This window comes from Hyaena hyaena, unplaced genomic scaffold (genome assembly GCF_003009895.1).
Source record: "Hyaena hyaena isolate Hyena2069 unplaced genomic scaffold, ASM300989v1 scaffold_969, whole genome shotgun sequence".
NCBI classification, from domain to species: domain Eukaryota; kingdom Metazoa; phylum Chordata; class Mammalia; order Carnivora; family Hyaenidae; genus Hyaena; species Hyaena hyaena.
In genome coordinates this window covers 326,665-342,002 of record NW_024081599.1, presented here as the reverse complement: position 1 = coordinate 342,002, position 15,338 = coordinate 326,665, and the positions used below count along the sequence as shown (strand labels likewise).

Sequence of the window (15,338 nt, the reverse complement as noted above, 5' to 3'; positions counted from 1 at the left end):
TAACCTGTAGTTTTCTTGCATGTGATATGTTTGATTTTCGGTTTCATGGTGATGCTAGCTTCATAGAACAAGTTAGAATGTATTACCTCTGCTTCTTTCTTCTGAAAGAGATGATAGAGGATTGGTATAGTTTTTTCTTAAATGTTTGTTAAAATTCATCAGTGAACCCATTTGTGCCTGATGCTCTGTCTTTTTGAAAGATTAATTATTGATTCATTTTCTTAAATAGGTATAGGCGTATTCACATTATCAGTTTCTGCTAGAATTTTGGCAAATTGTATTTCAGGGAATCAGTTCATTTCATCTATCTTATCAAATTTGTGGACATAGATTCGTTCATAATATTTTTATTTATCTTTTCATGACCATACTATCTGTAGTGGTGTTTGCACTTTCCTTTCCGATATTGGTGATTTGTTTCCTCTCTTTTTCTGAGCCTTATTAGAGGTGTTTTCCTGGTTTTTGTTTCAAGGAACCAGCTTTTGACTTTTTAATTTTCTCTATTAATTTCCTATTTTTAATTTCATTGGTTTCTGCTCTAATTCTTACACATCTGTTCTCACTGTGAATTTAATTTGTTTTTCTAGTTTCTTAAGGATAATGATTTTTTTTTTTAACATTTATTCATTTTTGAGAGACAGAGACAGAGTGTGAGTGGGGGAGGGACAGAGAGAAAGGGAGATACAAAATCTGAAGCAGGCTCCAGGCTCTGAGTTGTCAGAACAGAGCCCGATGCAGGGCTTAAATTCACAACTGCAAGATCATGACCTGAGCTGAAGTCGGCACTTAACCAACTGAGCCACCCAGGCGCCTTAAGGGTAATGACTTTTTAAACATTTTCATTTGCCTGTAGCATGAATTCTTTTTTTTTTTTTTAAGGTTTATTTATTTATTATGAGAGAGCACAAGTGGTGGGGGAGAGAGGAGTGGTCAGAGAGAGGGAGAGACAGAATCCCAGCAGGCCCTGAGCTGTCGGTGCAGAGCCTGATGTGGGGCTCTAACTCATGAAAAGTGAGATCTTGACCTGAGCCAAGGTCAAGAGTCAGATGCTTGACCCACTGAGCCACATAGGTGCCTCAAGGAGCATGAATTCTACTAGTGTTTTTTAGGTTTTATGGTTATTAACATATTTGATTAACTTTTAGATTTAGAATTTTCTGTATATATCCATATATTGTCTTTTGAAAATTTTATTTATCCATGAGAAAGTTTTAGAGATGTTGACTGAGTTTGAAAGCCATTTGCAGAACCTATAATTGTTAGCAATTAAATGATTGTTAATTTAGGAGTGTCTTTGAATGGCCAAACTAAGAAAATGGAATTAAAGAATTAACTAATATAGTGCCCAGATTAGGAATGAATTTTTTCTTCCTTTCCCAGAGTATTTTGCTAAGTGCTTGCATTACTTGTGAAATGGGTAAAATCTTTGATCAAAGGACAACCAAATGAGGAGAGAAACATCCATCTTGGCTGGGAATAAGAGGTGAAGGCAGGTGTTTATCTGGTGTATATTGAACTCACTTGAGCACCTACAAAGTCCTTTTCTTCTTCTCTTTTTAATTGAGATTATCTGTTCTTTAGTACCTAGTGCCTTTTGAGTTTCACAGAAGAGTAGTTCTTTAAAACGTTTATTTTCTACCACGGATTGCGTTTATTCACATTTCAGAGGACAAGGTAACTCCAAATGACTAAGCAGGAGGTAAAGCTGCAGTTTTATTATTCTGTCCACATTGAAAGGGTTGGAAAAACTTTTTAAATTTTTTAAATGTTTATTTTTGAGAGAGAGAGAGAGAGACAGAGTGCAAGTGGGAGATGGGCAGAGAGAGAGGGAGACACAGAATCCAAAGCAGGCTCCAGGCTCTGAGCTGGCAGCACAGAGCCTGATGCTGGGCTCGAACTCACAGATCGCAATATCATGACCTGAGCCGAAGTCGGACGCTTAACTGACTGAGCCACCCAGGCACCCCTGGAAAAACTTTTTAAACATTGATTCACTTCAACAGTATATTTTTGTCAGTTTTATAATTTTTTAGAGCACTCCCAAGTTCAATCTAATAATGTGGGGTTTCCCAGTATTAGTATACATGATAAAATTTTTATAAACACACTTCTGCATGGCATGATAATATTCTTTAAGTATGATCTTTTTCATTTGTACCTAAGAATATCTGAAAAGTTGTTATTTGTACTGAGGGCCTTGATCAGCCTTGTAATAAAATCACATGCATAGATTCTTAAGGGGCAAACAACAGCTAGTGCTGATGAGCCCAGCTGAAACTCGTTCACATTTACAGGCATTAACTGACTGATGTAGAGATTCTAGGTATGTAATTTCTCTTGCCTTTACCGATTCCCATTTGGCCTTCAGACTTAATGTGGGGGCACCTGGGTGGCTAATGTGGTTGAGTGTCCTACTCTTGACTTCGGTTCAGGTCATGATCCAGGGTCATGGGATCTAGTCCCGAGTTAGGCTCCACACTGACCATGGAGCCTGCTTAAAATTCATTCTCTCTCTCACTCTCTATCCCCCTCTCTCCCTTGCTTCCCTCCTCTCTCCCCCTTCCCTCTGCTCCTTTCCCCTGCTTGCATGGGCTCTCTTTCTCTCTTAAAAAAAACAAATATAAATAAATAAATACATAAATAAATAAATAAATAAAAAGATTTAATGTAATGGGCACCAGCCCTGCACACATTTGGCTTTGGTAACAAATTTTTTAGGTTCTGATATCTTTAACATTTGAGATAAGATGTAGAATAACATCACTTATATTCCTTATAATGTTAGGTCACCATATGAAGATATTTAGTACTTAAAAATAATATAGTATTTAGTATTCTATTAACTAGCCTATTTTTGAGTTATTTAGTATTGAAAAAGTTTGAAGATTTAATGCAGGTAATAACTGTTGTAGGACTCTGTTATTTTGCTTCAATCTTAAAAATATTGATAGCTTTTGGGTGTCTCAGTGGTCAGTTGATTGAGCGTCAGACTTTAGCTCAGGTCATGATCTAGTGGTTCATGAGTTGGAGCCCCACATCGGGCTCCCTGCTGTCAGCACTAAAGCTGTCAGTGCAAGACTGCTTTGGATCTTCTGTCCCCCTCTTTCTGCCCCTCCCCCCTTTCTCAAAAATAAACATTTGAAAAATATTGATAGCTTTATTTAAATTGCATGCCATATTTAGGAATAGCTTCCCCCCCACAGTAGGTATTTTTAAAAAATAAAGGATCAGCAAAGACATATGTATATAGAACACCCTCTATTACTAAGGCCAAGTGTGTGTGTCCATGCAGTGCACATTGAAATTGGGTATTTATTAAATACTAAATAAATCAATGTTCTTGGCATTTAAATTCAAGTTTGTTTTTTTTAACTTTATAAATGTAGTATATTCCTTGTTATTTTTAGATTAATTTTTTTGATTATTGTTTCTTTGTTCTTTGTTTCTTTCCCTAAAGTTCTGTACAATGACCAGAGAGTCACACTGCCACTTCAAAACCAGTTGTGATAAGGTTATGGATGTGGTTCACTGTAAGACATAATAGCCAACTTTTCTGTGCCTCAAGGGGAGGAAATTTGTTGGAATGGCTTTTCTTTGTCAGTTTCTGTCAGGCTGATCTGACTGCAGAACACAAAAATTGAATTACCTTTCCAAGTTGAGGGGTAAAAACAATGTAAAACACAGCGATACACAGAATAAAATATGATTTCTATCTCTGATATGTTACTCTGTTCAGATGTGGGCCTGAAATTATTCTTAAATAGAATTATTCTGCTCATCCTAAAAGTTTCTACCGAATTACTATATGTATAAGCTAACTTTATAAAAATAATTCAATAGTTGTAAAGGTATGGGGAATCATGTCTTGAAAGAAAAGTTCTATGTATAAAAGCTATAGACATTGTTAGATGTTTTAGAATTTGGGGTTTTTGTTTTAACTGACAACTGTCAGTATGGCTTTAGGGTTAAACTATTCTAATTTTCTGGGAAAAAAAACACAAAGAATTGCCTGGATTTAGATGTAACATATAGAATATAAAAATATGAAATGTATTTAAAACAAATGTAGTACTTTTTCATTGGCAGGGAAAAACAGTTGTGAAGAGTAACTCATTTTAAAAAATACGGCTGACTGCTTCAGATTCTTTATCTCCCAATCTCTCTGACCCTGCCCTGCTTTCTCTCTCTCTCTCAGAAAAAAAAAAAAAAATGCAGCTGAATTTCACAGTTCTACTTGTATGTGATCTTTTGGAAACGTTGATTCAGTTAAAAATGGCTTTAGAGTGAAGTAGAAGGAGTAGGCTCTGTCTCTGCAGTTAATCTCGAAATGAAGGTGGTATAGATTTACATAATTCAGTTAAGGGCCAAAGCAGTATTGTGAGATATTTTGGTGGTTTACGTCAGAAGACCAGCTGAAGCATTTGCTAATTTAGTTAAGGAGTGAGGCTGTTTCTGGGATGCTGAAGGAAAGGGTGTTACTCCTCTGGCTAAAAAGGAGAGTTCAGCGACTGCCCAGATCACTTATAGGGAGAAGATCCAGCTGTATTAAATGGTCCTCTCTGCAGCCCCAGGGAAGGTGCCAACACCATTAGTAGGGAGTAGTATGCAGAAGAATAAGGTACAGGACAAGACAGAGGACCCAGGTTCCAGACTGATTTCACCTCTGATGGACAAGTAGTGTTATTTTGAGCAATCCACTGATGTATTAGATTTTGAGTTTTTTCAGCTGTCGTACGGCTGCTTGGAATAAATCTCTGAAGGCCTCTTTCTGCTGTGTCTGATTTTGTGAACTTTTTTTTGGTATGAAACACCTGATGGTTTCTGACAATACAGTTTTTTTCAATGTATGTATTTCTTCTGAAAGCTTTATTATTGAGCTATAATTTACATACCATGGTTTTATGTACGTTAAATACATGGTTTGATGAATTTTAGTAAATTTTTATAGCTCTGCAGCATCCTAAAATTTAGATTTAGAAATTTCTGTCACACCAAAAAGTTCCCTTGTGCCCATTTGTAATCCGTTCCTACTTTAACCCCAGTCCCAAGTAGCCACTGATCTGCCATCTCTAATTTTTTGGGTTTTTTTTTTCTAGGAATATAAATAGCTTCTTTAGCATAATGGTTTTGAGGTTCATTAATGTTTTTGTGTGCATCATTAGTTTATTTTTGTCTATTGATGAGTTGTAGTTCTTTGTATGGATATGTACTACATTTTTTTAATCCATTTATTAGTTAATGGACAATTAAGTTGTTTGGGGGCAAATACGATTGTGACCATTTGAATAGTCTTTCTGTGGACATACGGTTTCTTTCCTCTTGGTTGGGTAATAGAAGTGCACTTGCTGGATTGTGTATGTATATATGCTTATTTAACATTTTTGGAAACCGCCAAATTGTTTTCCACAAATGGCCGTGCCATTTTACAGTTCTGCTGTCAGTGTTTGAAGGTTCCAGTTCTCCACATTCTCACTAATGTTTGGTATTGTCAGTCTTTTTATTATAGCCATTCCAGTGGGAGTGTCATGGTATGTCATTGTTGCTTTAATATTGATTTCTCTGATGACTCTCTTGAGCATCTTATGTGCCTATTTGCCATGTAGTAGTTCATCTTTATAGATTGGCTATGTAAACTTTTTGCCCATTTTACAAGATTACATTGAGTTATAAGAATTCTTTATACCTTTCAGACATGAGTTCTTGATCAGATTAATGTTTTGCAAATATTGTCTTTTAAGTTTTCTTAGTGGTGTCTTTTGAAAAGGAAACATTTTAAATTTTGATGAAGTGCAAATTATTCATTTTTTCCTTTAATGGATTTCCCTTTTGATATTGGATCTAAGTCTAAGAAATCTTTGCCTAACCCAAAGTCACAAAGATTTCTCTTATGTTTTCTTGTAAGAGTTTTGTAAGTTCAGCTCTTAGGATGAGGTCTGTGGTTCATTTTGGCTTGAAGTAAAGTTCTAAGTTCATTTGTTTTTGCATATTGATATCCACCTGGTTTAGTACACTTGTTGAAAAGATTGCCCTTTCTCTACCAAGTTACCTTCATACCTTTGTCAGAAACCAATTGAATACATATGTGGGCTTATTTCTGAACTCTTTTCTGTTCCATTGAACCATATAGAGACATAGGTGTAGATATAGGATGTAAAGATTTAGATATAGATACAGGTTTGCCATTACAGTATATCACACTGTCTCGATTGCTATAGTATTATAGTTTACTATAGTATGTAAATTTAAAATCAAGTTAAATTAGCCTCTCAAATGTCTTTTCCATTACCGTGTTCTGGTTGTACTGTGTCCTTTGCATTCCATATACATTTTAGCCTTAACTTGTTAATTTCTGAAAAAGGAAAATACTAGAATTTTGGTAGAGACTGATTGAATCAGTAGATCAATGTTGGCTTAACCAACTGAACCACCCAGGCACCCTGAATAAGTAGATCAATGTTGGGAGAATTGACATCTTAACAGTATTGAGTCTTCCACTCCATGAACATGGTCAGTCTCCTAGTTTATTTAGCTTTCCTTTAAATTTTATCAGTGTTTCTATTTTTTAGTGTACTGGTTTTGAATTTTTTTAAAAATTTATTCCTAAATGTTTTAATCTTTTTGATGCTGTTATTAAGTTTTTAAAATTTCATTTCAGATTATTTGTGACCAGTATGTGGAAATATAATTGATTTTTGTATTCTGTGACGTTAACTCCCTTACCAGTTCTGGTGGGCTTTTCTTGTTGATTCCTTGGGATATTTTACCCACAAGATCATGTGTAGTCCTTGAAAATTGTGTTTGTGGAAGTACACATTACTTATTCTAGAATGATGTTGCCACAGCCCAAAATATTTTTGGAATGTTATTCTTTATTCAGAATTTGTTAGGTTAGCAAGCACATAAGAAAATGCTTTTTTATTAGTTATTGGTGGATATCTTGCTCAAATTTTTTTTCCCTAAACTTTTATTAATCTGTATTGAGGATGTGTTATTTTCCTGTGTCTATTAGGCATTAAAGGATAAAAGTTGGCACTTAATTTGTTTTAATGTTTTTATTTTTGTGTGAGAGAGAGGGAGAGAGACATCACTATCTGAGCCAAAGTCAGGTGCTAAACTGACTGAGCCACCCAGGTGCCCCTAAAAGTTGGCATTTAGATATAAATATCTGGAGAAAAGCTCTGGGAAGAGTTGTAAATGTGAATTGTCAGAGCATAGTTAAAGCTGTAGGACTAGTATGATCACCTCAAGAAATTGACTAAAACTTCACCAATCCTTGGAAGAGAAATTGAAGGGGTCTGAAAAAAGTTTAAGGGGTACCCTAAGCACAGGAATCTAGGGGCACTCTGTGGGATGTATGTTAAGAATATTACTGATTGACTGTCAATTTGTTTATGAGCCACCTGCCTGCATAAAGTGTTTTAGGTTAATTTTTTTTAATTCCTTACTACTATTTTTTAATAATTTTTTAAAATATTTATTATTTTGAGGGAGGGAGGGGCAGAGAGAGAAGGAGACACAGAATCAGAAGTAGACTCCAGGCTCTGAGCTGTCTGCACACAGCCTGATGCTTAGGCTCGAACTCAGGGACCACGAAACCATGATCTGAGCCGAAGTTGGACACTTACCCAACTGAGCCACCGTGATGCCCATCCTCACTGCTATTTTAAAAAGTAATGTCTTTCACAAGAAATTGAATCTTTGTAAGATCACTGGTGTTTACCATTTTTTTCTTTTGAATTATTTAGTTATTATTTGACATATTTTCTTTTTTTTTTTTCTTTCTTCAGAGTAATGTGATTTTAAATCACTAAACATCGTGGTCATTTTCTACTTAATGTCCAGTTTGGTATATTACACTGATGTTCTTACCTACTTTGTAAGTATTATTGACTTTATAAGAGTCATACCAAATATCTTTTTCTTTTTTCCTCATTTCTAGGCAAATACTGTGGTCTGGGGTTGCAGATGAACCATTCCATTGAGTCAAAAAGCAATGAAATTACTGTGCTGTTCATGAGTGGAATCCATGTTTCTGGACGAGGATTTTTGGCCTCATATTCAGTCATAGATAAACAAGGTAATTTTCAACTTCATACCATGACTTACATATTTTACAATTTCTAAAAACAAATATGAAATATTTCTTTTAGTACTTGTCTGAGATTAGAGTAGAAAGACTGAACTTTTAAAAACACATCAATTTTACAAATAAAATTAGATTAGTTTTAGAATTCTAAAAATTAAAGGTATATTAACACTTATATTAATTCTGTATACTTTCCTTTCCATAGTAGAGGAAATACTGATTTTTCACTTTTATAAGATTGGAGCACAAATAACCTCTAACTTTTTAAAAATCTGTCATTTATTGAAATGTATGATATAAATTTAAAGCTTTGTTGTCCACAGTTTACCATTTCATAGTACTGTATTAAAGACTATATTACCATTCTTCTCAAAAGAATAGATTCTCATACTGCCAGGAGTATGCTGGGGAGTGCTGTCTGAAACGCTACAAAATAAACCTGAGATATTTTCTGGATGGTTAAAGTTTGTAATCTGAAGGGGGAAAAATTAAAACCAAGGCTATTAAGTGGAATAGAATGCAAAGTATACTTGAATTTCTAAGATAAAATGGAAAACTTGAACAAAATCTCCCATAAGTTTTTACTTCTGTGGCATGTATTTGTTTTCTCTGCTATTTTAGGGGCATTATGGTAAGAAAGTTCTAAGAAATGCTACCAGTGCAAGGATATCTCGAATAAAACAATCATTTAAATTAAAAAATAGGGGCGCCTGGGTGGCTTAGTCGGTTAAGCATCCGACTTTCGCTTAGGTCATGATCTCGTGGTTCGTGGGTTCGAGCCCCGCGTCGGGCTCTGTGCTGACTGCCAGCTCAGAGCCTGGAGCCTGTTTCTGTCTGTGACTCTCTCTCTCTCTGACCCTCCCCTGCTCACGCTGTCTCTCTCTCTCTCCTAGAAATAAATAAAAATATTAAAAAAAAAAAAAAAGATTTTAAATTAAAAAATAGATGATTATTTTGATATTCAACAATGATTTAACTAAGTTGATAATTAAAAATTTTAAAAAGCTGTTAACTTCAAGGGCCCTGGGTGGCTGGGTCAGTTGGTCACCTGACTTCAGCTCAGGTCGTGATCTCACAGTTTGTGGGTTTGAGTCCTGCATCAGGCTCTCTGCTGTCAGCACAGAGTCTGCTTTGGATCATGTGTCCCTTCCCACGCTTCTCTAAAAAATTATAAGATAACAATTAAAAAAAAACCTGTTACCTCATATTGTATAAATGAGATATAAACTTGAGAAGCTCCCAGGTGTGAGAGTGTTGGACACTGGGAATGACGGAGGGCCATGCAAACTATTCCCTTCTCAGCTCTGGTGGGTTTGAGATAACACTACAGGTCTCATTAGTAAGTGTTTAGAATGTGAGAGAGAAACACTCTGCTGTGGGAAGAAAGGTCTACTTTTCCCCCATTTCTAAGCTATGGCAGAAGGTGGGAAAGCTAATAAAACTCCTCTGAGAGAGTGAGAAAGAAGACTCATTTGAGTGGAATAATGAAAAGGAAAAAACTGGAAACATCATGCTAAACATGTTATGAAACCTGGTCTGGATCACCCGGCAGAAGAACCAAGCGGCGCTCAGAGATCTTGGAAGGCAGGAAGTTTATTTCACACCTGCGGGCTCAGAGGAGATCACTCTCCAGGGTCTGCCCCTGGGTTTAAGCAGAGGGAACAGTTTATAGTCTGTTACTTCCTCATTTCGCCTTAGTAGTAATTTGGCCTGCATGGCAAGTGGGGTAGGAAGAAGAACTTGGAAGGGGATTCTCTGTCAAGTCCTGTTGGCCATCTTATAACAGAGTTTCCCTATCAAACAAACAATATTTCTGATGGAACCAGAACAAATAAGGCCTGTGTCACTGTCGGAGGAGCACACCTGCCAGTGTCACGTGCCAGCCAGGGGATTTCTGGCCGCTCATTCACATCTATAGCATCCATGGCTTGGTCATGAGGACTGAGTCTAGTAATGCGCATGTGGTATCTGTAAGATACAGATACAGTTTTGCCAGAGGGCGCAAAACACGTTAGTTCTCCCTTTCACCACCATGCATGCACACATACTCATTTCCCCACCATCAAAAGAGTGAGCTAGAAAACAGAGAGAGATGAGGGTCCATTTCCATCCTTTCTGTTTTACTTCTTTAAAGTCTTGAGTTGACAGTTAAGAGGATAGAAAGTACTCAGTTCATTTGCTTCTTACTCTCCTTGAGTTTCCTCCTTTCAATATCAGCTTAAATCATTTTTTGCCTCATATTTTTCCCTTTCTCTCTTTGTTATTTATTGACTTGAAGGGTTCCTGAAAATACGTATCCCTTCCTTTAAAAAATGTTTTTTAATAGGGTATTTACGTTACGATGCTTTTTTTCCCTCACAGACACCTAAATGCTCTGCGTTAAAGATAAGAGAATCAGTATACTGTAGACTTACATATGTTTATGGAATCTCTAATGGCTACATCACCATTTTAGGCGAATCTTTGCTTCCAAAGTTTTTGAAATATCTACCATATTCAGGAACTTCTTTATAGTAACACTTTCCAGAGGCATAATTGTGGGAAATCCTCATTTCAAAGCTCTCCTGAGTTTTTGCCTCTGTTTCTGCATGTCCTTGCATCCTCCACGAAGCATTTGTTTGATTTGAAGTTAGAAGTGAATTGGCTAACTCCCAAGAGAACCCTGGTTGACTTTCTTACCATCTCTTCTTGGGTGGCCTTTCAGACAAAATTTTAATGACTCATTCATTTGAACACTGATTGGCTTTGATTGAGAGCTTCAGTTTGTTTCCACCCAGGAAACATGCTGCCACACTAATTTCTGTGAATATTTTCAAGGAACATCACTACACGTCACCAGCTTAGCATCCTAGTTAGAAATTTATACTATTTGGGAATGAAAAGATCATGAAAAATTTTGCTTCAACAGCTTCATTTGTTAAGCTCTCACAAACACCTGTTGATATTATACTATGTATTGTGGATAGAGCCATGATTTTGTGTGAGGTAGATGAATTTTCATTCCTTTATGCAAGAGCACATTGTGAAATTATATTCCCTTCAGTGCCTTATGTCCTGCAGTATGCTTGGCACTGGGAGAACAGCAGTAAATAAGACACAGTTATACCTTCATGGAGTTCACAGGGTTGAGAAAAGGCATTAAGCACATGGTAACTTGGGGCACCCAGGTGGCCCAGTCAGTTAAGCATCCGACTTTGGCTCAGGTCATGATCTCACGGTTGTGGGTTTGAGCCCTGCATCAGGCTCTGTGCTGATAGCTTGGAGCCTGGATCTTGCTTCAGATTCTGTGTCTCCCTGTCTGTCACTCCCCCACTCACATTCTGTCTCTCTCTCTTTCTCTCAAAAATAAACTCTAAAAAACTTTAAACACATGGTAACTCAATTGTAGTTGTAAGTATGATGAAGGAAACATTCTAACAAGAGAAGACCAGAAGAGTGGGAGGTGTGGAAGATGGATAAAAAGCCAAACTATTCTGAAGAAGTTACTTTTCAATGAGAACCAAAGGATTAATTGGGAGGTTCTAGACAGATAAGGAAGAAGAACATTCTAGGGAAGAGAACAGGAAATGCAAAGGCCCTGTAGAAGGAGCTTCGGAGGAGCTGGGAAGGAATCTGGCGCAGCTAACATGGAGTTGACTGCTTGGTGAGTAGGTTATGTTATTCAGGGCCTTACAGAAAATGTCACTGTTGGAGATTTTCCTAAGAGGACATGGAAGCTGTTAGAGCAGAGTAGCAATATGACTGGATTTGTGATTTTGTTTGTTTCTACGATCTTTCCTGCTCTGTGAATGAAATGAAGACAGAGAAGAATCATAGTAGGGAGTCCAGTTAAGAGGCTGTTAGAGGACACTGGGTCAGAGATGATTGAATTAAGTGTTCTTGTTATAAATATAACTCTAGAATTAAGCCAGATTCTAATTCTTTTTAATGACTTGAGAATCAGATATGTGTTCCGCAAGGAAACATTTTGGAGAATTAGGATTCTCCCTGCATGCGTTTAAGTGGTAGCAAGAGACTTGGATACAAAGAAGCCCTCTTGTGTGAATCTCTGAACTGCTGTGATGCTGGAGTTGTATCCAGGGCACTGCACCTGGTATCCTCTTGACTTTTGTGTCCAGTTTTCATAGCTTTTATAGTTTTATTACTCTGTTATTTTTAATGATCTTTGATCAGTAGTTTCCAATCTTTTCCATTACCAGTTATATCTCTTCACTTTTACCTATAAATTCCATTTTTGAAAGATTGTAAACACCAGTGAAAAGTTTTTCTGTGTCCCCATTGTGTAGCATGGAAGACAAAAATATTAACACATGCAGTAATTATTAGAGGACTGGTGTTTCTACTCTGAGTTGGCAGAATTCCATCATATTCCAGCTAGACTTTCTGCAGTTGAAGAAGTATGTAGACCCTAGAGACGTCTTAGACATTAGCAGCCGCTGATGCGAAGTTCCATAGAAGGAAACTCCCAAGTTTCAGCAGTCTTACTGAGAGAAGCAAAACGAGCTACTCAGAGGTCTAGAGTTAGTAAGTCAGAGCTTTTTGTCTAGTATCGTAACAAATGGTACTGACATTGCATTCTAAAATGTAAAATTAGAAATTGCATTTGCCTCTGGACTTGAAAATAAATTTTATAGGTGAGTGATTCCAAATTCCTGGTTTTGAATCTGTTCAACATTAACCAGCTTCTAGGACAAACTCAACATTTCTAGGATGACTCTGGGCAATGACTTTTTAAGTTATTTTAGTTATAGGACAAGGCGCTCAGAAAATACATCTACATTTGCATTGAAAGCTTCAGGTCCTTGAAGACAGCCTCTGTTCCGAGGCACCAATAATGACTCATCAGTCGGTGAGGGGAGCAGCCGCTTGCGCCCGTGTGTGTGAGCGCACAACTGAGAATTGATGGTCAGATCGTCCTTCTGTAGAACATGAATGCATCGCTTAAAAAATAACGTTAAACTTCTTTATTTTAGATTTTACCAGCCCAGAATTTTGTAGTGGTCATATTAAAGTTTGTGCTCTTTTTTTGTTGGTAAAAAATAGTACATAGTTTAAAATTTCATGTGAAATAAAATGAGCCAGTGTAGGTATTAATGCATTTCCTACTTGGAATTCATAAACACTTGTTTGTTTATTGCCTGTTGACCCCTTACCATCTGATAACAGTCTGCTTACAACTTACCAACAGCTAGACCTAGGAAACATTCCCATTTGACAGGATCATTGTTGCTATATGTTAGATTATTTCTAGAATTAACACCAATAGTTTAAAAGTTTTCTGATTGCTGCCTTCTTTAACCACTTTTTCTTTTTTTGCAAATATTTTCTGTTTTTTTCCATCTTACATTAGGTTATATCAGCTTGTAAACGAGATGGAGCAGAATAGAGAACTACTTTCTAATAGAGTGCAGATTTCTGTAACTGGTTGTTTTATGTTTTCTTGTTTTGCTTTGTATGTGTTCAGGTTTTTTTTCATGGGATTTGGTTTTAAAAATAGAGCATGAGTTGCTTAAGATTGTTAGCTACCTTAATTGTACAGTAATTTTTATAGAAGCCTTTGTTTTGAGCACTACACTTAGCTAGGTTTCTATTTTTAGTGTTTCATTTATGTCTGTAATTTTTGCTACTGTTGGTATCTGGCAAACATATTAAAACTCTTAAAGTGTTAACTAAGATTTTATTAATGAAGTCTCTTATATGCATGTTTTTAGATTTATCCCTATTTACACACAAATGTATATGTACTGTGTTTGTGTGTGTAATGTACATGCAGAATAATATCTGTATTTTGGTGTCAATTTGTAGAAGAAAGGTGCTGACCGGTAAACTGTTAACAATTTTGCAGAAAAACAGTCTAGGAGATTGTTAACCAAAGAAGCGATTCCATTTATGGGATAGAATTTATTCCAAGTTGACAGATAATTTGAAGAGCCTTAATGATTTTACTGTTTTGTATGTGTCTCTTTTTTAGTAAGTTAGGAATACTGTGAAGGGAGTGAGTATGTGTTCGTGTGGTGTCTTCCATTACCCAGTGACATAATTTTTCACTGCTGCTCTTACTGATGATGTTTATTTGTGCCTTAGATACCATGCAGGTCACAGAAGAATTTTAATGTTTTATAATCTTTTAATATTCTTAATATTTTATATGTCTTAATATATATTTTATATTTTAATGCTGTATATTTTATATTTATTTTTAATATTGTTTTGTTTTTTAATACACACATACAGGAATTTAGGTATGAAGAGGGTTTGATTCACCATATGTACCTTATAACCTACCTTGTTAATTACTTAAGCAACTCAGTCATGCCTACATTGTCCATAAGAAAGCATTGACTCTTTCCACCTGAGCTCCTGGTGCAGACTCAGCTTCCATAGATGACATTGTAATATTTCTAAGAGAAACATAAGATTTAATCTTACTTTTAGTACATAAAAGGAAATAAGATGTAGAGTACTGCATATGGTTTCTGCCACTGAATAAATGTTATTTGACTCTGAATCACAGTAAATTATGTTCTATTTTACATATAAGTTTTCCTTCACTAAATTGCAGATGGTAAAGATGAATTCATAGAAACAAAGAATTAGGCCCAAGGTCCCATGGTAATACTGGCTGGAGAACTTAGCAACAAGAGGAGTCTTGTCCCACATCCTGTGGCAATTGAACAAAGTAGCTGTTTCCACACCTACAATGCAAGATTGGTGACAAAGTGTGACAAATATATGTTGTCTTCTTCATGTATTTTCTTCTTTCTGGCAAATAAATATAGGAACTTAGTTATGGTACTTTATGCTTTCTTGAGTTAGAACAAATAGAGGCACACAGCTACCTTTCCTTCAACTGGACAAAAATTAAACCCTGCAGTTAATATAATTGGCATACTGCTGTTAGTCACGGGTGCTGACACAGCTGAGAGTGTTTCCAGTTCATCCAGTAACACAGAGCAGAGTATTAATTGGGAAATCTAAATCTGTTTCATAATTTTGCACTTGCAGAAATCGCCAGTGTTGTGAATGGAAAATATTTCTAAGACAGTAACCAATATGCAATTTTTTAATTGATCTGTGAACTTATAAAATATTTATATTTCTATGATGTTATGTATGGGTTAACATTAGATTCATGTTTAAATATTTCTTGGGACAATTATAAATACCCCAGCCTGTGCAGTTATTATGTACTGGAAAAATGTTTAATTGTACTTAAGTTAAAAACAAACTTGTGCAGTTTATCAATTATGGC

The 15,338-nt window shown here is 36.1% G+C and overlaps 1 protein-coding gene across 1 annotated transcript in view; it reads left to right on the top strand.

Annotated features, from left to right (window-relative positions):
• The window catches only part of DCBLD2 (discoidin, CUB and LCCL domain containing 2), an 86,315-nt gene that overhangs the window by 40,862 nt on the left and 30,115 nt on the right, over positions 1 to 15,338 (top strand). Inside the window, exon 3 of the mRNA XM_039221224.1 lies at positions 7,940 to 8,077. Within this exon, the coding sequence (XP_039077155.1) occupies positions 7,940 to 8,077 (138 nt within the window). The remainder of the gene's footprint in view (positions 1 to 7,939; positions 8,078 to 15,338) is intronic.